General features: G+C 37.9%; 1 protein-coding gene across 9 annotated transcripts in view; it reads right to left on the bottom strand.

Annotated features, from left to right (window-relative positions):
* PXYLP1 (2-phosphoxylose phosphatase 1) overlaps positions 1-23724 on the bottom strand; it is a 56147-nt gene that overhangs the window by 2457 nt on the left and 29966 nt on the right. For all 9 annotated transcript variants that reach the window (XM_030495412.1, XM_030495415.1, XM_030495410.1 and 6 more), the window contains 3 exons: positions 13107-13268; positions 12055-12181; positions 1824-1963 (listed from right to left, as the gene is read on the bottom strand). In XM_030495412.1, coding sequence (XP_030351272.1) covers positions 1824-1963; positions 12055-12181; positions 13107-13268 — 429 coding nt within the window. The remainder of the gene's footprint in view (positions 1-1823; positions 1964-12054; positions 12182-13106; positions 13269-23724) is intronic.

The raw sequence follows: 23724 nt of genomic DNA on the forward strand, positions 1-23724 counted from the left end.
GTCAAAAAAGTTCAAAACTGAACTTCACCTATGCTTAATTATTAGGAAAATTGCATGTAATGTGAGATACTTGCTATTCTTCAGTATCTCTCAGATTCTAGGAGCTAAACTGAGATGTAGATAAATAAAGCCGGTACCATAAGATTTGTTTCAAACCTTAGTGTTTTTTTGGACTAGAGACACAGACTGAATGGGTCTAGCATAACTAACAGACAGTTATGAAGACGGATCCAGACTGCACCTGAGTTAGGTTTTCAGGCAAGCAGCGAATGCTGTGCTCCCTGCAAATTTATGGCAGCCAGTAAAACTACCAGCAGTCAGGAAATGAATACACAGAATGTAAACTAGTGTGTAAACTCACAAAACAGAGTGGTGAGGTGTGTCAATTGCATCAAGCTTCCTTCTCCAACTTCCTTCAGTGAAGTACTAAAATTGCTTGATAATTCTTACACTAATGCTCTGCCTTTATCCAGCTGGAAAGGAAGAGGGTGCATATCCTTCTCACATGCCAAAACCTTTACTCCAGAATCCACCTTGCTTGTGTTATTCTCCCACAGCAGCAAAGCAGAAGGCATGAACCCTTTATGAACTAGAACATCTATATAGCTTGCTACAGGCAATACGAGTCCCAAATACTATCTCAGTTACAAGCTGCTGTGCTGAGTCCAGTTTCACACACAACATGCTGCTTTAGGAGCAATTCCTTGGTAACCTGACTAGATTTCTCCTGACATCACTTTGCAAGACTAGACACTGGCTTAACACAAGCATTTCTTCTGGTGGGATCCCAGAACTTATAAGAATATGACAGGCAAGTTTTGGACTAAAGAATAAGGGAGATTCCTGGAAACACAACTGGCAAGCGGAAAATGGCACTAACTCCCCAGATCCTCAATACTCTTTCTGTTCTCCCTAGTCAGTCTCCAAACCTATTGACTACCCGGATCCACTGTGATATGCTCTTTCAGTCACTGGTATTTAAGATAAAAAGAGCAACACAGTAAAAAGCAAGGTGTGGGAATAAAATGGAATGGATCAGTGTTAAAATTTGAAAAGCTACAGGAGAACAGAAAGTATCATTAATGTGAATTGTCTGTTATATTCACTAATGTTGAAGAGAAAAATCCACATGTGAATAACCCTTTCCACAATCACATTTCTGCCCAGTGGTGCAACAGTATGTTTCCACATGTTTGTAGGAAAGCATTTCTATATGTTTGGTTTTGACACACTGATATGAATACATGCAGAAAAATAAGCACAGCAAACAAACACACAGACTTCAGCCCATACCAATTCATCTGGCAATTTTGGGAGGAGAACACAAAAAATTCCAAGAGCTGTGGAATCTGTTTCTTACAAAGTGACAACTTGTTTCTGTACTTCTGCCTTCTTACCTTTTGTTCCCCTCATATTTTCTATTGCTTGCTGATGGCAGTCCCAGGTCTTTTGTAAATGGCCCTTTTATTGCTGCTCTGATCGAGCACTACCATTTATTTTCCCTATCCAATCCCAAACCCTTTAATTCTTTCTAATATTCCCAATGCCGTCAGCACCACATTACTCACAACTCTCCACATACTTTCTTCTACACAGACAAATCCCTGACTGCATCACTTCCAGTTACCTCCCATCTCCCCCACCCTTTTGGTACAGATAAACTAAACTAAACAATATGTTCACTAGCAGAGCTCAGCAGTCTTTCTGTCAGAGGTAATACTGATTAAGTCTCAAAACTTCACTTTTAAAAAAAGTTGTTTGGAATTTAATTGCTAATATTTCCACAGAGCAGAGGAAAAGACAGAGCTGCTACTGAAACTTACCTGTCTGTGTCAGCTCTCCCATTTCACACAAAGTATGGCTAGGGTAGCGAGGCAGGCTGCTTAGGGAACCACCCATTTGGGCTGCAGACCCTTTCAACATATGTTTAATGAAAGCTTCAAGCTGAGGATGAGAAGGTTTCCTAGAGAGGTAAAACAAAATGTGAAAACTTCCAAAAGTATATGGGAAAACAGCTCAAGAGAGTCAAGTATTCTAACTATATCAGCTCAGACATTTCATGGTGTGAGGTTATATCCCACTGAGACACGTGCTCTCACTGAGGACTTTTACAAGCATGCAAAATAAATCTAAGTACTTACTAACTACCAAAGACCTACAGGAAAACTGATGTCTTGTCATATTAAAATTATGATACCTTTTGGTAATTAATTTGGAAAAATCTTTTTCTTTTTTAAATGCAGTCACTAATACTGTTGTGAATTAAAAAAAATCCTTACTAAAAAATACTCTCTCCAGTTTCTGAAGTACCACTGCACTTTAACACCACGGCCAACAATCTAAAATGGTTCAAATAACCAGTATTTTAAGTAGATGATCTTGAAGGTATTCTCAAGTTTTGTAACATACTATGCTGATTACAATATCAGCCTTTATTTCTAATCACTTCAAGCTTCAAATCAAACAGGACATGTAGCCTCAATTAAGTGGTACCTGGAAAGCAGTATCTGCTGACCCCATTAAATTTGGAAATAATTGTTTTGGGTATTGTACCATTACCTAGGAAGACAGAGACCAACACTGCTGGATACTTAAAAACATAAGATACTCCCACAATGCACACAATGAATACAAATGGAAAAGAGATATACACAAAAATGTCTAAGTTAACTCACTGAATTCAAGTCAGAGAAAGAATGCTTAGATATCCTCAACTGTTCTGCAAATTTCATATACGCTACAGACTCTGTCCACTGTTGTACTGCTGTGTGGAAAACTACATATACAAAAAAAGTCCACAATTATTTAAACCTTCAAAAAAAATAAATCTACAATCACACTTCTGCAACACAAATACGCTACGTAAGTAGGGATTTTCTTTGTTAAATATCAATATTCAACAAAAGTCACACAGTCACCTCTCTACTTTTGTGCAGAACTAAATAAAAAACTGGCAACTCAACTCTGCCCCAGACAGTTCTCATTTTAACAGGGCTTTCAGCCTGAACACAGTAAGTATTTTTTATGTTGCTAACAACAACAGAAGTATATAAAAATAGAAGATACATTGGATCAGATAACTTTTACAGAAGTCTGGTTTTTGTGTTTATTGTTCATATTTACACTTCGCTAAAATGATTAACTATTGTGATACAAAAACCTCAGGTCTGAAAAAAACCCAACCTTCCAGAGTTGCAGGAACCACAAGAGGGAGCAATAACACTATTAAAGTATAAGTGTCGAATCAAAGTTTACTAGGACAAAGACATTCATGCTCACATAGAAGAGACAACTAAGATACTCTAAAGTGTAAAAGCACCTCTTGCAGAGCAATGCTCACAGCATGCATATGCAGATCTCATAAGAATCAGTACCTCTGTCGATAGAGAGGTAGCTCATTGTCATACCATTTTATAAAAATTGAATTTTCCAGTATTTAATTTACCTTCAGAAAAAAAAAATAATCTTGTGAATAAAATGGTACAACAAATTCTAGTACAACTGCCAGTAAGAATAAATGTAAAATGAGACAAAAAGCAAAGCAAGATACAAATATCAAAAGATTTTTTTCATTTTTACTTCCAATTAAAAGGAAACCCAGCTAATTTATGGCATACTAAATCCACACCTTCTTCTGTATATTATAATTTTGACAATGAAACTGAATATTAATGTTTGAGAAGCAGAGGTACATAAAAAAGGTATTGTTCCTTTCTAAAGCAGTAGAGGCTTGCACAAAGCATACATTAGAAAGAATCCAGCTGCAGAGGTGAAATAACTTTTTGTACATTTCACTGTTTTTACAGCCCAGCAGTGCAATCTAAAAATGGAAGAATTAAGTTGAGAAAAATTGAATTAAACCCATTCGTGAATAGCTTTTTAAGCTTATTACAGATGTAGCAGCCTGAACTCCCAATGTTCCAAACTTTGCTCTTTAAAAAACTGTAAACACGAATAAATTGTCAATCATAATTTTCTTTAAACCCTGTTTACTTAATTAGCAATTCCTGCAAGTACATGTGCAAGAAAATGAAAAGAACTGCATTAACCATTCTGCTTCTTTTGCTACTTTGCTTACAAAAATCTGAATACTAATGGAATCAAACCCACACTGATAAAACTGTCTCATCAATCACTTGTGGGAAGGAATAAAGGTAAGAAGAAAAAGAAGTATTTATCAGCACTTTGCAAAAAGATTTATCTAAGAAGTGGCAGGCAAGATAAACTAACATCCAACACAAAATAATAAAATATATGGTAATTTATAAAATCATATTCCACTATATTAATATAGCTTTTCACATACCCATGTAGATGCAAGTTACTTGACTTTGGATTACATTCTTTTTAAAGTGCACACAAGTTAAGCACATGCTTGCAGAAATGAATTATGAAATATGACTGTTAAACATATCTCTGAATATAAATTCAAAGCTTACTACTTGCTAAATATATTCCAGGGGAAGAAGAATAAAAAACCCAAAAAACAATAGAAGTAAGAGCCATTCTGCCTGACAGGGACAGACATCTCGGGCTACAATACACTTTTACCCTCATGTATGTAACCAGATTCTGAACATACGAGCAATTCTCCTGATTAACCCCATACAACTGAGCAAATAAAAACTTCTTTTTCTCAACAGTAAAATTCACTGCACCACTCAGGCCACCAGTAACAAAGGATTCCCCCTCCCTGCCCCAAGATTTCTCTTTTATCTAGAATATGAATCCTCTTGTTGAATTGGCCAATTTACAGATGCTGCAGGAGATGGAGTATCTAGGCAACATGACTAAGACTGCTGTGACTGTTTGAGCAGGAAGCAAAGAAAATCACTTGGCTGTACAGTTGAAAAGACTGAAATATCCTTAAATTTTAATTTCCATAAAAGTAACCAGTAAATAAAAATGGGCTAAAGAGATATCATTCTATACATTGCTGGGCATTATGATGGTAAGCTACCACATTTGGGAAATGCATTTATACAATAAATATTTCAAATTGTGTCAGAACATGGAATGGCTTTTCACTAACACCATTAGTAATTGCCATACTTTTTCTTAATTTTGAATATTTATTCCCATCTTAAATGTCTGTTAATTTTCCTTTTAATTATCTTTTTTTTGTAAAATAAAATAAATTTTATCTGTGACAAAACTGAGGATGCTTATTTTCCCCTCAAATAATGAATTCAGCTTATCTTTTTGTTATTTACAAACTAAACACTGGCATAATGGGTCCCAGATTTAATAGTGCAGTTTTCATGCACTAACATTAAAATGGACCAACATTTAAATCCTTATTCAACATTTAAATATCTTATTTGTAAAGGTCTTAAAAAGCTTTAATACCAAAATGTCACCTCTTTATTGCTACATTGTAACCAGTGTACACAGAAAGAAACCATCCTGTGCAACCATTTGAACTATGTGCATTTCTGCCAGCAACTGAGCTGACATCGTTCGGTAACAATTCCCTTTTTCCTTGAGGAGCTTTGATACAAAAAATATAGAAGTGGGCTGGTTTTTTTTTTTTTTGGTTTTATTTATTCATTTATTTATTTATTTATGAGAAGCAAACACTAACTTTCTGGTTGTTCTGAATTAGCACAGCAAAGTGAGAAATATCGTACCAGAGTGAGCATATGTACATGACACCTCAGAAAATCTGCTGTTAGATTTTGGATGGTTACGCTATAATGGCACAAAACACTGTGTCAGAAACATGCACAAAAATACATCTATTGCATCTATTATAGACATACAAAGGTATGAAACCTAACTCATGCAGTTCCACATTAAGTTCAAAGATATTATACAGCAAAGTTTCAAATCTTGCATAGCAGCACAACAACTTCGTTATAGGACATTCTTGCACCCCACCCCCATGAAACTAACTGAATTCAAGACTTCAAGGTCAATACTTAGGAACTGCAGCGGGAGACAATGGGGCTTTCTGTCCCTGGATAAAATGATGCTCAGACTGTCTGAGTGCATGGAAGCCCCTTTTGGTTAGAAGTTAGCTCTTGGAGCTGGTTGCCTTTGTTTAAATATTATCATCATCATCACAGCATGAAGACCATTGCTAGATATCACAATTCACAGAGCAAAAAGATCATCCCTGCTTCTCAGGGCTACTTGTTTCAGGATCACTTAGGAAAATACTGCTATTGATTTATATTGTCTACTTGTGAAATATTTGTTTCCCTAGTGATCCTTGTGAACAGAAATTGTTTTTATTAAAGAATTAAAACATAAACAGAAATCAGATCTAGAGCAGAGTTTTGTTCCTCCTTTAGACCTAAGCTGCAAAACAGTCCCAACAAGGTCAATTTGGGTAAAAATTCCCCACCCCTTAATCCTTACATTTATTAATTTTAGGACTACTTTGATCAAAATTAATTCCTCAGTAGGAACAGGCTGAGATTCCTTTAACATTCTTTCCTATTAAGGCTACTAGACCACTGCCTTATTTCTACTTTGTATGCTGTAAAATTAAATACAGTGTAAGCCTTGTTTCTTCAACAAACCTGATGGTCAATAAACCACTCTGTCCTCCGACTCATTAAACTGAATGCTCTTTTGAAACACCTACAAATTCAAGGCTACGTATCTCTAAAAATTGCCAAGTTACAAAATTTAAGGAACAGATGTGAAAAGACATTATCTTGACAAGAACTAGAGGCAACTACAGTTTATTTAATAATTTACATGTTCATAAAAATTCAGGAGTGGTATAAATAACATGCTTTTGCCACCATGCTACAAACCAAAAAAATATGTTGGTCAAGGTTATGATTAAAGAGAAACTACCAGGAAAAAAATATAGTTATTGAGATTAATTAGTGCGTCATTTAATTAAAAGCAGAATTAAGGAGAGGTAAGCTTTTATTCATCTTACCTCTATAACCACACAGTGCTGTCCTCTTACAGCACTACAGAGTTCTGAGATCTACATGCCACATGAAAGAACTTGTGGAGGTGGATATTGATAAAAATGAGATACAGATTTATTTTTTTCCTTCCCAAATGGCATTTATCTATGCAAATGTCGCTTTTGTTAATAAATGCAGAATTTGCAGAGGACCAAACATCTCACAGGGAGCCGCAGAACCCTCAGTGTGTCACTTGGTGAGTAAATGTGACCACGCCAGGCACACACGAAGCTTCGTACAGAGGAACATTACTTTTCTGTAATCATATAATAGATACACCAGATTCCGTCTGATAACTGAACCAAAGGCCAGTCTCTTTTCTCTTCACTTAAAATGCAAAAAATTATAACTTCAAGCAAAAATAACATGTGTTTTCTGTGAAGCAGACAAAAAAAGCATTAGATCAAAAGACTATACTGTTTCCTTTTAGAAGGCAAATGAATGAAAGAGCCACTAAAACCAACAATAGATTATTGCAGTCTACAAAAGAATCTTTACAACAGCATCAGTACTGTTGGGGCGTATTTATTCATAAAGGTCTTACAGCTTTTACATTTTTATATCACTCTAAAGTGATCCAGTCTACTTCACTGCTCTTCTGAGTCTTTACAGAAGTCAGAAGAGGCCTCAGGAGACCCTTCTTCACCTGATTCTGGCCTGGATCATGCTTTGACCTCACTCCAACTCAAATCCACACCTCCTCAACTCACAGTATGATACTTGCCTCTCCCACACTTTTTGCTCTCATTTTTCTGGCAGTCTCAAGACATGTGCATATTGAACCTAAAATTCAAATATTTGTTACTAAGCTTCTCATGATTAACATCAACACCTTTCAAAATGCCTCAAAGCATATGCTAATTAATCCAGAATACTATGAAATGATAGCATCTTTCAAAAAGCATTTCTTCACTATCTTGCATACAAACTCAATGAAGAAACATTGCATATTTTTATATGCGATACAGTACATTTATAGTAAGTATATACTTATATACTTTTGTATTTTATATGCAGTATAGTCCATTTATAGTTTTGACACTACAAGATACAAAGGAAAAAAGTGGGAGACTAATTTATTCCCCCAATAAGCAAACACTACAATGAAAGGATGTTCCTAATATCATTCCATTAATTTTCTTGAGGAAAAAAAATATGTATTATTCAGCTCCCTTTGGAAATTTGTTTCCAGAACAATGAAAATAATAGTAATATTAATTGAAGTTTTAGATGGAAGAAATCTCCAAAGCGTTTAATCCATTTGCTTATATTCATTTCACACTTACATGTCACAATCCATAATTCACAAAACCGAAGCGTGACCTCAAGGCTATTTTGCATACCCATTAGAAGTCCATGGGGCTGTAGCATAATCTGCTTAATTAATGAATTCCATCAGCTGAATGCCAAGTCAAATAAAGAACAGACTGAATAAGAGCAGCATACTTATCTGAAACTGAAGTCAAGAAAGCTTAAACAAGGCAGACTTTCAATCAGACATCTCAGCCGTACAGCATCATGAAACTTTCAGTTCAAAGGCAGCAATTATATACCTAGTAATACTCTCAATATAAATATGTTTACAATTGAGCACCAAATTTACGTCATAAAAGAATAGAAGCCTGACAGCCAAGCGCAGCAAATAACTTCCTGATGTTGAAATAATAAATGTTCAATTCAAAACAATGGCAGAAACTAACAATTCTAGCTTTATTCAGGTCAGCTTTAACACATCTGGACAGAATGGTACAGAGCCAATTCCTTTAATCTTTCTGCTGCCCTTTCAAAGTCAGCCAAGAGATTCTATTTTACACAAACTTTGCTCTCAAGGAGACAAGGTCTTTTTGGTTCTCCACTCATTTTCAGCAGCTGTGAATGGTAAGGGAGGTATCATCTATACACTGATGTTCTAATGCTTCATAAATCAGTAACAGCCAAGGGCATCTACACTGCTGGCCTTGTCACATCCTGACACTGTGCCCTCCTATCTGCTTGACTTGGTGATTCTATTGGCACTGTTAAAAGCTGCACTACTTCTTTGCCTTTTATGGATAGTTTTCCTGAGTTCAGGGCCTTCATGTTGAGTTCCTTGCCTGAAACTAAAGTAGAAACAGCTATAAAAGCTTCTCTGACAAATACAAAACCCAGGTCTCGTGTGGCACTGTAATACTGAGAAAATCAGCTTCTCGTCCAACATTGTCACTTGCAGTTAACATCTTTGCAATAAAGTGTTCTCACATACTTTCTAATGTGACAGATACTGAGCAAGATCAGAAGATCACAGCCTGTAAGAACTCCAAAAGGAATCTGGATCATATTTCTTAGTATTTCACGCTGAAAAATCTCACTCCTTATAGGCAGGTCATTAAAAATGTTATCCTAGCTATTAGCAGACGATTCATTTTTCATCTTCACAGAGAAATCAATTGCTCAGTTAAATCTACTGCAGAGATAACTGAAGTTTGGTCTCCGGTCTGCGATCTCAGAGCTGCATATCTAATTTCAGAAAGCCAGTAAGCTCACAGTGGGCACAGAACACTGTTGGGGTTGGACACCTCTCGAAGTCGAACTTCTCTTGGAGGATGTTAGATATGACCACTGAATGCCACTTTGACAAAACAATGCATTTTGTGGTGGAAGTTGAAGTATGAATATAGAAAAGCAGCAACCAATATGATACCAGAGGAAATTATAAATATGTTTAGATCCTCATGCAGAATGTAGGCAGGTAGATATAGTATCCTGAATATAACTTAGGAGCTCCTAAGTCTGTTTCCTATGAACAGGTAGACACACATATGGGTGAAAATTGGTGATGGTTTCAAACTTTTGTAGGGTTACCCTTGATTCAGCAGTAACGGTCACTTTTCAGTTGCTCATGCCAAATAGCATGACAACACTGACCACAACTGAGACAGCATTGCAAGCCTTGCAGATTTCAGAACACCTCCTAATAACAAGCACAATTCTTTTATGTAGCCAGGTATCTGAAATGAAAAGCAACATATTTCAGCTTTCTCCAGAGAAAGATCCAATTTGCTTATCATTTTCTGCCAGCCTTTGTGTCCCCTACTGTATGTATCTACTAGATACTAGCAAGGCTCTTTAACCAAGCTTCCCATCAGCTTTACAAGTATGAGATGAAGCTATACTTAATTAGCTTCAGGTATTCTTTCATGTCACTTCAGCATATTTAAGCAACATTTCTACTGTGCAATATTACAACTGCGTTTGGGTTTTACTATAGTTAAGCCAGAAACTGACACAAGACCAGTTATGAAAATTGGTTCATGTTTTCAAATGGAACTGCCGTAGACTAGCTAATCACAAAGCTAGAAATGTAAAAGTGTACCATAATCCATCTTCTCCTTCAGAGAGATTTATTTGTTAAAAGCCCACTAAGGAAAAGCTGAAAGGACAGACTATTTCAGATACAAAAGATAAAAATCATAAATGCTATTGATGACAGGAAGCTACTAAAATTTCCAGGAACACAGCCCATGAATCTATCAAAACAAGAAACACTCATTTGATATATCTAAGTCAGAAATGTACTTTCAGTGTGCCATTAACACTTTCAGCATGACAGAGTAAAGCAAATTCTGAGTAACTGAAAAGCAAGAACATTACTTCTTTAAAGACAGGAGATTCCATGCTGTTCTGGAAAACAGTATTTATGGTATATCTGCATTGCTTTGTACCAGTACATCTGTGCCCCTCTTCCTGAGTAATGTATACAAGTGCACAAAGCAGATGCAGCCCCCAGTCACTGAAATCTCCACACCTGACACTGCTGAGTGGGCAGCAGCACAAATGTGTAGATTTGCCTAGAGATTTTGCTAACACATCTGATAGTTTTTCTTAGTATTTTTCTTTTAACTGTAAGTATTCAGTAGGTTCACTGAAAAGTCCTCAGTTTTTGTTTGGAAAAAAACCCCCAAAACAATACCACAGATCCTACTTAAAAGGAGAAAAACCTCATGTAATCAAGCAAGCTAAGATAAAGGTTGGTGATTTACATCATCACTATTAGTACTGCTCTAACACTGTAATTCCATTTTATCAATGAGATGATATCTTAGTATTTTTCTTTTAACTGTAAGTATTCAGTAGGTTCACTGAAAAGTCCTCAGTTTTTGTTTGGAAAAAAAACCCCCAAACAATACCACAGATCCTACTTAAAAGGAGAAAAACCTCATGTAATCAAGCAAGCTAAGATAAAGGTTGGTGATTTACATCATCACTATTAGTACTGCTCTAACACTGTAATTCCATTTTATCAATGAGATGATAAACAAGAAAGAAAGCTTCTTCCACAAGGAAAAGAAGCAATTCAGGTAATAGCTACAGCTCACAATGGTTTGTGTATGAAGATAAGCATCAGAAATCTACAAAGACATGATGTTAGACAGAAGCACATTATACTGAAACAGGAAGGTAAATGAAGTTTATGCTTTAATGGCAGTCAGACGCAAGTAAAGTGTGACAGTTTTAAACAGTGAATGGTAACTAAAGGAAAAGTGTAGTTTTCAAGTACCAAATCGTGTATTTTCTGTTTAACTTTTATTTTAATAGTTAAATGTACAACCTCCATAATTTTTTCCTGAACTTTGACATTGACTTTGATTTTAACTAATGACTATGATCATTAATTTGAAGGAACTATGCTAACCTGTATTTCTGAAAAGTAGAAGAAAAAAATAATAATATAAACCACAAATATTCATTTTCCTATGGTAGTGATGAACTAAGACCTTTTTGTATTCACACAAAAGGAAGTATGCTTAGCTGAAATGGAAGAGACATTCTCAAATACTGCAAGTGCATCTAGAAAATGTCTAGAAGCTTATCTAAGAGGAATGGTAACCTAAATATTCAATTAAATAGGTTTTGCTTTTTAAAGAAACACCAAGAATTTCTTCTGATCTGAACTGGTAACAGGTAATAGTTCCTGTTTCAAAGGAAACTGTATATGACTGATACAGGGTTGTTTTTTTATAATCCATGACAATACACAAGAAGTCACAATGTACTTCAGGCTGCAAAATTGTTTGCTGAAGAGGAAAGAAGTAATTATCAAGCAAAACATACACTTAGCAATGATGAAACCCAAGAATTTTACCTGTTAGGCTGCAGCATACAGTCAATGTCAGGTCTCTTTGTCTTGGGAATGGCATACAGTGGATACCTATCACCATGTCGAATCAACACTTGAACTGACACTAGCTTAAAATAATGAGGTGCGTGACCTATAGTGAAGAAGAAAAGGGGGGGTGGGGAACACCCAAAAAGAGGGAGAGAGAAAAAAAAGTAAAAAGTTAAGCAAATGTTTTCTGAATCTTTCTTTTGCAGGTATTTTCTTTAATAAAAAAGAGCAGGTATAATTAGCTTTGGTAATGCAAGGAAAGAAAACCCCCATAAGAAATGACAACTTATCATCTCAAGAAGGATTTCTACTTTAAATTGCAAGACAACTTCGACACGACTCAGGTTCTTACTACCTTCTCCATAATACATCTAAACTCCAGCAACCATACAAGACATTACTTAAGCACTGAACTCCACCAGCATGATAAGGTCGCCCCACTTTTATAATGCCTCTCTTCCAGACGGATTTTGCAGCATTTCTAATGTGGAACTTTTTGATATAGCAGTTTGTAATTTATTTTATACGTATTAGTGGGATATTCTAATGAAGGAATTCATTCAGAATAACTTGCTGCTGTCTCGCTAGGGCAAGAATGGAAATGTGCCTTCTAGCTGACTATCTAATGATTTGGGGTTCTAAAATTAATTACTTTTGGGTTTTGGAGGTTGGGGTTTGTTTTTTTTTTAGAATTCCAAGTCAACTGTTTACAATGCAGCTCACTTGTAACAAGAATTACAGTTCAAGTATTAAATACCTGTATCTCTCCCACACCTTTCAGTTCTAGGTCTCCAGTTGACTATTGACTGGAAACAGAACCACCTCCAAAAATCAAGACAACAGAGAGGATACAAAGGGAAGGAAAGAAGAACAGTATATTTTGACGATTTAACAGAATTCAGCAACCAGCTGGCATTTGCTGTTCCTTCTCCAAGCACCAAAGAACTGACAATGCACAAAGTTATCATTTCCAATGACATCATGTAGAAACAAGCAACTAAGCTGTCATCTGCATTCACAAAGCTTACCTTCCATGCTGCGTTCTGCAATGGTGGGAATGTTGCAGTAAACATGAGCTTCATAAACAGGATCTATTGCAGGATGCTCAGTCAGCAAATCAGGCATTATTCTCTTTCGGCTCTTAGTGCTCAACCCATCCTCCCTGACGGGGTTCACTGGGATTAAATGCACTAAAAGATATAAAACATACACCATATACCTTTAAAAGGGTTTAAGGACATATAGGACTATTACTTTTTTTTTTTTTTAAGAAGTAATTATGCACAAAGATTATGGTTTCCATGAAAAGATGTCACTCTACTGTATAGATCTCTGTTGTGATTTTTTCATGATATACACAGTAAAGAAGGCAAGCCCAGAGAGCTATTTAGCAAAGTCAATGCTTGACTAAGACTGCAGAAACACCTTTGGATGTAGAACAACTTCGCCTTTTGCACTCTTCTTGAAGCTCCTGTCAGCCCCTCATAAAGCTCTAAGAGCATGAATGGGAAGAAAAGGGCCATAACAGGCCCAGCTGTCTCTCATCATTTTAATTTAAAAACTGACATTGAAGGACATCAGCAAAACACACAGCACAGTTATGATAATGGTGCTACAAACCACTGGGAAAACAGAGTAGTTGAGATTGTAGGGGCTGGATTGTTCATCATTTCTTACTAATTTCTGCCCCTCCATGGCTACCTCACCAGCCTTAAATACTCTGACTTATCAGAAGAAAATACACTTTTTTTTATCATACAAAATACATTCGTTGAAATGTAACCGAGACTACCATAAAAAAAGATAAATACAGAGAAATGCAGTTAACACACACAGCAGAGAAATTAACAGAAATACCACTGCTATGTCTTCCGACACGTAGAAGCATGCTGAAGTATACCTGAATTTAAGGCCAGAGTTGTATTGGCAATGTCTCTTTACCTTGTCTGATTGTGAAAACACTAGTTAATTTTTGAGCCTTACAAGACTACTTGTGACAACAAATGGCCACTTTTTTTTTTTTTTAAATTATTATTTTCTGATATTTGAACCTCCAGAAGATTTAGAGGTGAAAATGAGGAGGGAAAGGGCTCATATTTTTACTCCTATTAGTCTTCTGTGGTAAGAGGGAAAAAAGAAAAAAGAAAGAAAGAGAACAAATTTCAATGCGGAATTTTACTAATTCTTCTGGGTCAGTTCCTCAGTTGCATCTTGACTCCCAGTCCTAATTTTAGAGGTAAATTTGTTCCACAATAGAGTTGTGCAGACAAAGAAAACCAATGAAAACAGCAACTGAAGCGAAACATACGAAGAATTTAAGAGCACGTAGCCCTTAATACAATGCAGACTCTTCATTATTACACTACATTTTAAATAGTTTTATGTGGTTTCTCTTTGCCTGCCAAAACAGAATTGAAGCATTTTCCATACTGTTCCTAGTGTTGTTGACATAGCTAATACCTGCAAAGTGCAGTGACTTTCAACTTTTCCTTAAGCTGTTTCAGATTTTGCATACAACTATCCACAGGACTGTAGTTGCTGTGAATTAAACTGTAGTTTTGATTTTGGCCACTCAAATTGTAGAGCTCAGCTGCCATTCCAGCATTTATCTATCAGATTCAGTTTTTAGCTCCTTCCATGCAAAGACTCACGTTATTGTGAGTCACTGCAAACCACTGACCAAGAAACTCTAGAGGTCACACAAAGTCTTGGCAACATCTATCAGAGGTTGATTAACTCTGGCTTGAAGCAGAGCTTGCAGCAAGGCTGGTCTTTCTTTCCCCTTGTTAAAGCTCCTTACAAGCTGTAACAATTCTGCAGTTTCAGTGCTTTGGATCAGGACTCATGACTTCTGCCTAGTCCAAACAACGAAACTTTTTTCCATATCAACAACTAAAGTCTCAGTGGTCTCTCAATTACTTTCTCATCTTCTGTAATTTCCTGGACATTGGTAGTGCCTTGCGTATTTATGATGTTTCCTCCTTTCTCCCTCCCTTCTCATTTTCAACTACCTGGGCTTCATGTTCCCTTGCTGTCTTCATTCATACTGCTTCCTAGCTGTTGAGTCCTTCTTTGCACACCTCCTTCTCTCCACCTCTCTACTGCACAGAAGGCTCCATTAGTTCCTCGATTTTGGTACTCGTTTCACCACATAGCGCAGTTATTTAAAGCTCTTTGGAGACCTGACTGTCTCTCTGTATCCAAGTATTTAATTACTGAAAGTCCTCCTCTGCAGTGTCAATCCCACCTCTGTCTCCCAAGTGGGTTTTCTGGTCCATAAGTAACTAGCCAACCTACAATAGTATTGGACTGACACAGCTCAGAGTGAGGAGAAATAGTCCAAAAAAGTCCCTCATATAGAGCTGGAATTCTTCTTTTTCCCCAAACTCTGTTGTGCTCTTTCAGCTGTAAATCATTCTGTTATCTAGGTTTCACACTTTTTATAGCTTAGCATTATTTTACGACTTGCTCTATTAGTTCACAGTAACAAGCACTTGCCCAAAACAGAAGTCTCCAATGTGTATACAGTCATACTTAAATCTTTGATTAAGGGAGTTTTTGAACAAGATTTTTACGCTGCTGTGCCTTTCAAAGCTCATGTTTTACTATGACAGGAATACAACACTGTAAAACAGAAATGAAACAGATGATTTTGATGTTCATTTCCCACAGCCGGGGCAGTTAATAAAACATATCTGAAACCCATTTGGCTATCTAACTGGAAACTTCGCCAACGCTGAAAACTGTGAAGAATATGTACATATTATTATAGAGGTAGTCTGACAACAAAAAGGGAAAGAAAATATATATCTCCCACTATCCATAAACTGATTTTTAAAACTAAAGAAACTGCATAAAAACTACCTTGAAAGATTAATTTTGAGAAAGTTATATCTAGGAAAAAAGTAAACGACTTACAGAAACAATAAAATGAAAGAGACCTCAATACAACTCTGCTTGATGTCCTAACGAGTTCAAGTTATTTGAAACATGAAGTAGAACTAAACACATGGGCTGGTATCAGACAAAAGTAAGACCCGATTGAACAGTCAAACAGCAAACACTATCCTGTGAGAGACAGAGGGGTACTAGTCGCATGGTAGAATAGCTAAACACTGCTGGAGAATCACTTCCACCTTCAAGTGTTTTGCAGGTCCAAACTGAGCTTTTTTTAAGCTGACAAAATTCAGAGGAAATAAAATCCAAACTCTGATACTAAGTTTAAATAAAAAACCTCCAGTAACTTTTATTTTAAATACAATCACAGAACCTGGAGACCAAATTTTAAAGTCAATTGTTTCGTCTTTATGAACAAAACCAGTGGCATCTTAAATATTATGACATATGGTTTTATTCTCAGTGTGCATTAAATATGACCTATTTAAAGGGCAAGAAGTTAATTCAGCCGATTTCCACTTCCCCCCTTACACCCTCCCCCAAGACCTGAATGGCACAAAAATATATCAAAAAAGACAAATATGAGATAAGTAGTTTCTAAGCAAGAGAGACAATCATTCACAAGTGCTTTCACAATAATGACTGTAACAATCACTTGACAGCAACCAATCCCTTCTGGAAGAATGTCAAGTTTATCAAATCAACTATTGTACTCAGAAGTCCAAGCAGGAATCAGCCTGATACGAATTAGGGCTACAAAACTGACATAAATTTGACAGACTTCAGTACAGCAGAAAAACAAATACAAAGCAAAATGCAGTTCACATAGTAAAAACACCAAATTAAATGCTTAATCACCCCATCACCAATTTCTTTCCCTCCTGCAGTCCTAGTTTGTTTCAAAAAACAAACTGTTTGTCAAAACCCCTGACTACCAAGTAAAAGATTTATCCATGAAAGAAAAACCACTAACATTTACCTAAACCCAGAAATAAAACCATTTTCCATTTCTGTTTTCTCCTGTAGCTCCAACCAGCCTGAGAAGCAGCAGCACAAGTAGCCATGTTAGTCTCAATATTCTGACTAAACAGAGACCTGAAGTTTTCATCTTTTACAAAACAGAAGGTTCTTTCAGCCCCATGCAAACGTACTATTTAAAACACTCACATGGAAATGAAGCCACACAGCAAAAATGCAGGAAAAAAAATTAAAAATAAAAAGTAACGTAAGCAAAAAATTCCACCAACCCCACTGAAAGTAACCTAATGCTAACGGGCAAAGAAAAGCAAATACGCATGTGAGAAAGCACAATAAGTTATTTATCCCTCTCTCACCTTCCCCGCCCCTCCCCCCCCCCCCCCGAAATCCTGCTCCTAGCAGGGCACTAACAAGGCTGCCTGGCACAGAGCAGAGCACTCAGGCTTCTGAAATTCTGATGATGAAATACAGGCTTCTTTTCTAGTTGCTCTTCCTCTGAAAAAAAACGGCAGCTAGAAGAGAAGTGTAGGGAAGAACCACCAGAAAGAGGTAGAAGTGCTTCAAAATAACTGAGATGGGGGGAAAAGTTGAAGATGTGTGCAGCAAGAAAACAATCTGGATAAAGTAGATAAAGCGCAACATGGGCTGGAGAGCATGTAGGGCAACACCAAAGGTACATGCTGCAAGTTTGGAAGCAAGGTAGCCTGGGCACAGGGCTGCAAGAACTCTGCTACCCAGCCACCCTGGGCTCAAGCCCTGCCACCATGCACTCATCCCAAGGGTCGTGTTAGACCTCTACTTTGGATTACAAATGCATATTTGGACATCGGTGAAGTTCAGATATGCCTGTGTGACACACAATCTACCCTTCTCATTTTCTTCTTTTGCACAGCTAAATAAAGGCTTTGCTAACCTCAAAGGTGAGAGCTATATTAACAGTGAGAGCCTTCATCCATAACGCACACCACCACCATCACTAATGTGCTGTATGTTTTGCTGAGGTATCTCCAGAGAGGAGCCTTCAACCGCGGAGCGAGGGGAAACACTGCGTCCCGGAGCCTCAGTTCACCTTTTTTTTTTTGTTTGTTTTTGTTACTAGCTCCCAGCTGCCTCTATTAATGCTCTCCTCCTTTTCTGTATGTGCTATGGTGGACACTTGTGGCTCCTGCACAGTCTGGGCCTGGGGCAAGCAGTCCAGCTCCCTCTCAGCTTCCCTGACATCTTTCAGCCTCCTGACAGCTGCGGCTCCTGGGCAAGTCCTGGCAAGGGCTCAGGGCTCTGCTGGCGGCTCTTGCCGCTCAGAACTGAGGCTCCGGGACGCGGGGTTTCCCCTTGCTCTAGAGTTGAAGGCTCCTCTCTGGAGATACTCACCTCGGCAAACGATGACACAGAAGTTATAGTCTCATTTCCCTCTCAAATTACTTGTTGTGATTTAATAAAGAGGTGGATTTCCCTTTTCTTTTACTTTTGCAGACCCAGTCAGCATAGAGCCTGAATTACCAGTTCCCTCACTATCCTCCCTCCACCTGGAGAACTCAGCCACAGTCAGTCATGGTGGGGATGGGAGCAGGGCAGGCCACACGAGGAACCAACCACTCTCCTCTAACTGGAAGAAGTACTTACGGGAAATCTGAATTAAGATTTAGGATAAATAGATCCTGGTTTTCACGGCCAAAGAAGGAACTTCAGCATTGCCTTAACTGTTCTTCAGCAAAAAGGCAGAGATGCTCAGCCCAATGTGACACATGCTGCATGACAAGAGTTTTTATAAATGTCATATATGGGTACACATTTTGTCTACAAGAGGAGCAGTGCCATTCAAGTTAAGGTACATAGGTAATGATTGCTCCACAAAACTTCACCTGAAGCCTTGCCTCTCATTTCAATTACCCAAGACAGAAGCAGCAGTCTATCCATCACAGACCCCAGTTGGGCAGAGCCTCACTAACGAAGCACAAGTATGTGTCCCAGGACTGGCAAAACCTGGATGGCAGCTTGTGCAATTCTGCATTGCCCACTGGAGCAAGTGCATTACTGCTGTGCTAACGTGACTCATCTTCAGCATTAAGTTATCATCATCAGGCTGACTGCTAGAAAACATCAGCTGGATTTCCTGTTAACAAATACTTGAAAGTAAAGGTGTTTCAGCTATCTTTTAAAGACTGTCAAAGACGTCATTAGACGAAAAAATTGCAGCAGACAATACAACTAACAAGACCATCAGCTACAGCAACTCACTATTATGCAGCTCAGTGAAAATAAACACTCTTTTTGGTTTGTGTGTTCCATTTTCATTTGTAACCCGAGGAAAATCACCTGTCCAAGGCTGAGATGGTCATATCTACTGGAAATAAGAAATCTAAAGAAATGCTACCTAAGATTTTCTCTTTTCCATTACTTTTTTCTAGTTCCTTAAGCTTTATTTTTTTATTTTTTTCACTACTGGTAAAAGTACATGAGTTGTTTAAAGCTTTAAACAACTCATGCCAGGATTTCTGAGAACAAGTTTCTTATTTCCAGCTGCATTAGCTTTATGTTTTGCTGATTCTTTTACAGGGTCCCAATCTGACTTACACAAGGAAAATAAATAAGTGAAGAAAATCTTTTTTTAACCAAAGCACAACATGGCAGGCCTTGTAGTGTTGTGTTTTTGGGGCTGAATTTAATCAGGTACATTGAATTATACAATGGGTGCTTGCACTTATTAAGTCCAGATGTGGCTCTGAAAGAGCTTTGTAGTTTTAGGGTTCCCCACCCCCCCATTGTTTTTCAGTTTACAATTCAGAAGGGCATATGGCACTGCTTAAATAGCTTCCAGGATTTTCAGCTTGACAGCAATAACATAGCAATGCTGACTGCAAATCTGAGCCTTTTCAAGTTCTGAAGAACTCAGTAATTTTCCACTTCTCCTCCCAAAGTGAAAAATTACTCTCTATATTTTATTCTATTTTCCTACTACACTGAAACACTATGTTGTTTAACATGGAAAAGATTTATATTTCCATCAATTAAATGTACTTCTCTCTTTAAAATAAATACATCTGCATAATAAAGCTTTTCCTTACCAGCTTCTCACTAATTAGCTCACTGCTTGGCTCCCCAGTCGATTTGAAGGGGATGGGGGAGGTTCCTACTAGACATCTAGACAGAGCAGACAGATTTCCTGCTCTACAAACACATTACTCAAGTCAGATACTGCTCATGCTCCAGGTTATTTAGTGACAGGATGCAAAAAAAGCCCCATCACTGCTTACAATGAAGCAGTTTTGTTGGTCCCTTGCCTACCCTTGCCTCATTAGGATTCACAAATGAGAAGTGTTACATAAACTGCACCATGATGTTATAAATGAAGTCATTCCTATCGACGTATCTGCATAGCTGTCATGTCTCATCAGACTGTGAGATGATTTCGACTATATCAAATCAGTGTCCTGAAGGCTACCACGCAAGGCTTAAGTATACAAAGTAGAGGGTTTTTATGGCCTGGAAGCATGATTTTTATAAATACAGTAGATCCAGACATTGTTACTTATCTAACAGAATCCATGAGCACTACTGTAAGATTCTAAAGTTCTGTCCTGCTTCTGTCTACAGAACTCAGTAACTGGTAAATGAACTAATCCAGCTGAGTTGTCCTGGAACAGATTTTCAAAACAGCTTTTATCAGCTGTGCTCAGTAACTGCTGGCAAATCTTCCAATTCCCATAGTATTGTCTCAAAATAAAGGTCAACATGAAAAGGTAGCTGCAGGACACAATATACTGAATGCTACTGCCATAATTTGCCTGCGGGTGGTGACCTTTGTTTTTTCTTTTTGTCCTGTATATTTTCTGAATCTCACAAATACTGGAGTGGGAAGCTGTGCAGCAGTGATTACATCATGACTGAAAAAAAGACACTTGGCAGATTTCACATGTGAACTGAACACAAACATAGAGGCCAACAATAACTGTTCAACATTGAAGAAGGAAACATGGCAAAAAGTATCTTCTCAGGAACATGGACTGCAAATCCTCTGGCTTCAGTGATCTTTTCATTGATTGCAGCTGAGAATGATGCGAAAATATGCCCTGTGCAGTAGAGTGCAAGACAGTTCAGCAGCTGCTCCTGTTCCGTTCCCTAGCAATCTGTCACTAACACTTAACATCTTTGATACTGGCTCTCTGCTCCTGAAACATGCATGCTCCCCTGCATTTATTCTTTAAGGAATTCATTAACTCTTGCTACTAATCTCTCACTCCTCAAAGAGGAAGTCTGCACAATTGTTTTCTATCATCCTAGATAAAATGTTTTTCGCCCCTTTAAAAGACAGCATATAGCTGTCTACAGCTTCAGGTGCATGTTGTTGCCTCTTTTTCATAGGGCTCTCCTTAGGAGAAAAATCGTAAAATACATAGGTAAAAGCAAAGAGATTAAAGGATTCAAAAACACATCTTTGCTCTGCCCATCTTTACAAGCGTTGCTCCCCTGGTTTCAGAACACCAAGTCAGCAGCTTTTTGGGCTGTAACAAATTCTGTACATCTGCTCACTGGTAAAAGCATCTTTCTGCCACCACCCAACAGAGCTGCTTTCTGCACTTCTCAGCAGTATCTCTATGTCTGCACACCTGGGTCAGATATAGTAATCTCTCTCAGAGGGTGCAAAAGGCAGGAAACCCCACCATGTCTACAGATCAGCCATAGCCTCTGCAAAGGCACAGGACAAAAACTGTTTAATATGTTAATGTCATCCATCAAACACAATCCACAGACATCTGCCACTTCTCTACATGAGTGTCCTTCCAAGATAAAAAGCCTTACAAATTCAAATCAATATTTTCACTACTGCTTTAAATTAGCAGCTTTCTGTTTCACATCTAATCCCAACTGCTTTCTGTCCACAACCTGACCTGCTCAGGGAAGTGATCTCAACACCATATGCCACTGCTTACTCAAGCCAAGCCAGCTCACTTGTTTGTCCTTGTCAGCACTAGGGCACAGAAAGCTCTCATGGGTTTGCTAGCAGCAAAGCCCAAAACAACATATTTAATACTGTAGAGCCTGACAGATTTTTGTGCTGGGGAAGGCTGTCCAGGCATAGTCATTAATTTCAGAAATTCAGAACAGCATTCTCTGCATCACAGAATTATTGACATCTTTGGGACACTTGCCATAAACCAGCTTAGAGGAAGATGGTGAATCTTATTTCTTGTCTCCACCCAGTATTAATGTGCACAGTTGGTAAACCCAAAATTACACCACATACCTAGGGCTTCCAGCTCTTTTAATCCAACCATCTCTCAAAAATCATAAAGAGAGATCACTTCCACTTTCCAAGACTTCACATTTCACTGCAATAAGTCCACAAAGGCCTCAGTCTTTTAAATACAAACTACTTAGACCCTACCTCACGAAGAAATAAACCACAATGCCATTTAGTATGTGCAAGCACTGCTTTTCTCTCTGTGACTGAGCTTTGAAAATTTAAAAGGGAAGTAACTTTGGGAACAGAGATTACTCATTTTTTTTTTTTTTTTAAGCAATAAAAAGCTGCCTGCAGTCATTAAAATCTTCAAAATCACTACAGCTTAAGAAACCTTATTAACCACAGAAGACACACAAGCCCAAGAACACACAATAAATTTTCCAAAAATCTTCACAGTCGAATGATGAGACACTCTGCATTGAGTAAATCACGGTATTGTTTCAGCAATGAAAGCCCAGTGAAAGCACAGATAAAAGAACAAAACTGCCTGGAAGATAAATTGCAAGAGGAAAATTACAAGGACTAAGAAGAAAGATGCACAACAACTATCTGAAGAATATGGAACAGATACATACAGGAGAACTACCACATTGATAAAACCAATGGTTTTCAACTCAAATTGCAACAGCACAGTGGGGATTAAGGCAGGCACGAGGCACAGCTCAGAACAACAAACCTATTGCTATAGCTAAAGTTTAAGTAGTCATCCATGATTTCCTGAAGACTGCACATAGCCCATAAGCAGCGGGGATACAACTGCATTATAACCACTGATGTTAAAATAGTTTTCCTGATATTCTCATGTTAAGACTGTGTACCTGAACTCTGAACAAGGAGGGAAGGGAGAATTAGGTCAGAACATTCCTCTGATGAAGATGCAGAACACAAATCTCAAACAAAGGAGAGCAAACAATTAATGTATGAGGAATCCATTTGCAATTAATAGATAGCATTGTCCTAAAAGGTCTGATTAAAGAGGGATAAAGCTAATAGAGTATAAATTGACTGTGAATTCTCAGAGAACTGGTCTAACAGAGTGGTTAAGCAAAAGATTAACAAAGGGCTTGTACTAAAACAAAGCAGGGTGATGAGGCTGCCTTTACCTTCTTAGCTTAAGACACCCAGGTTTTGTTTCAATGCCATAATCTCCGTAATGAAACATGAAAAAACAAAGGTACAAAGGAAGGCAGCCTATAGCAAGGGGGTGAGCAGCTGAGAAATTGCATATGGAAAAGAAGAAACCTTCAGGGATGAGAATCACTTCCCACTGTCCAACCAGCCAGAACAGGGAAGCTCAGCAGGGAGGGTAGAAGAGATTGGCAGAATCAGACCCAGGCGTTCTCTGCCTTTGCCCCCTCACCCACAGGTGAGCAAAGACCGAAGTTGCCCAAAGCACATCTATCTTTCTGGCAGTCTGCAGCTGTGCGGACTGGATCCACACAGCTGAATCTGTTATCCTGGAAATCCCAAGCAACACTGAAATATGTTATCCTGGAAATCCCAAGCAGGAGCTAGAATGAAAACCC

The sequence above is a fragment of the Strigops habroptila genome, chromosome 8 (genome assembly GCF_004027225.2).
Source record: "Strigops habroptila isolate Jane chromosome 8, bStrHab1.2.pri, whole genome shotgun sequence".
NCBI lineage: Eukaryota > Metazoa > Chordata > Aves > Psittaciformes > Psittacidae > Strigops > Strigops habroptila.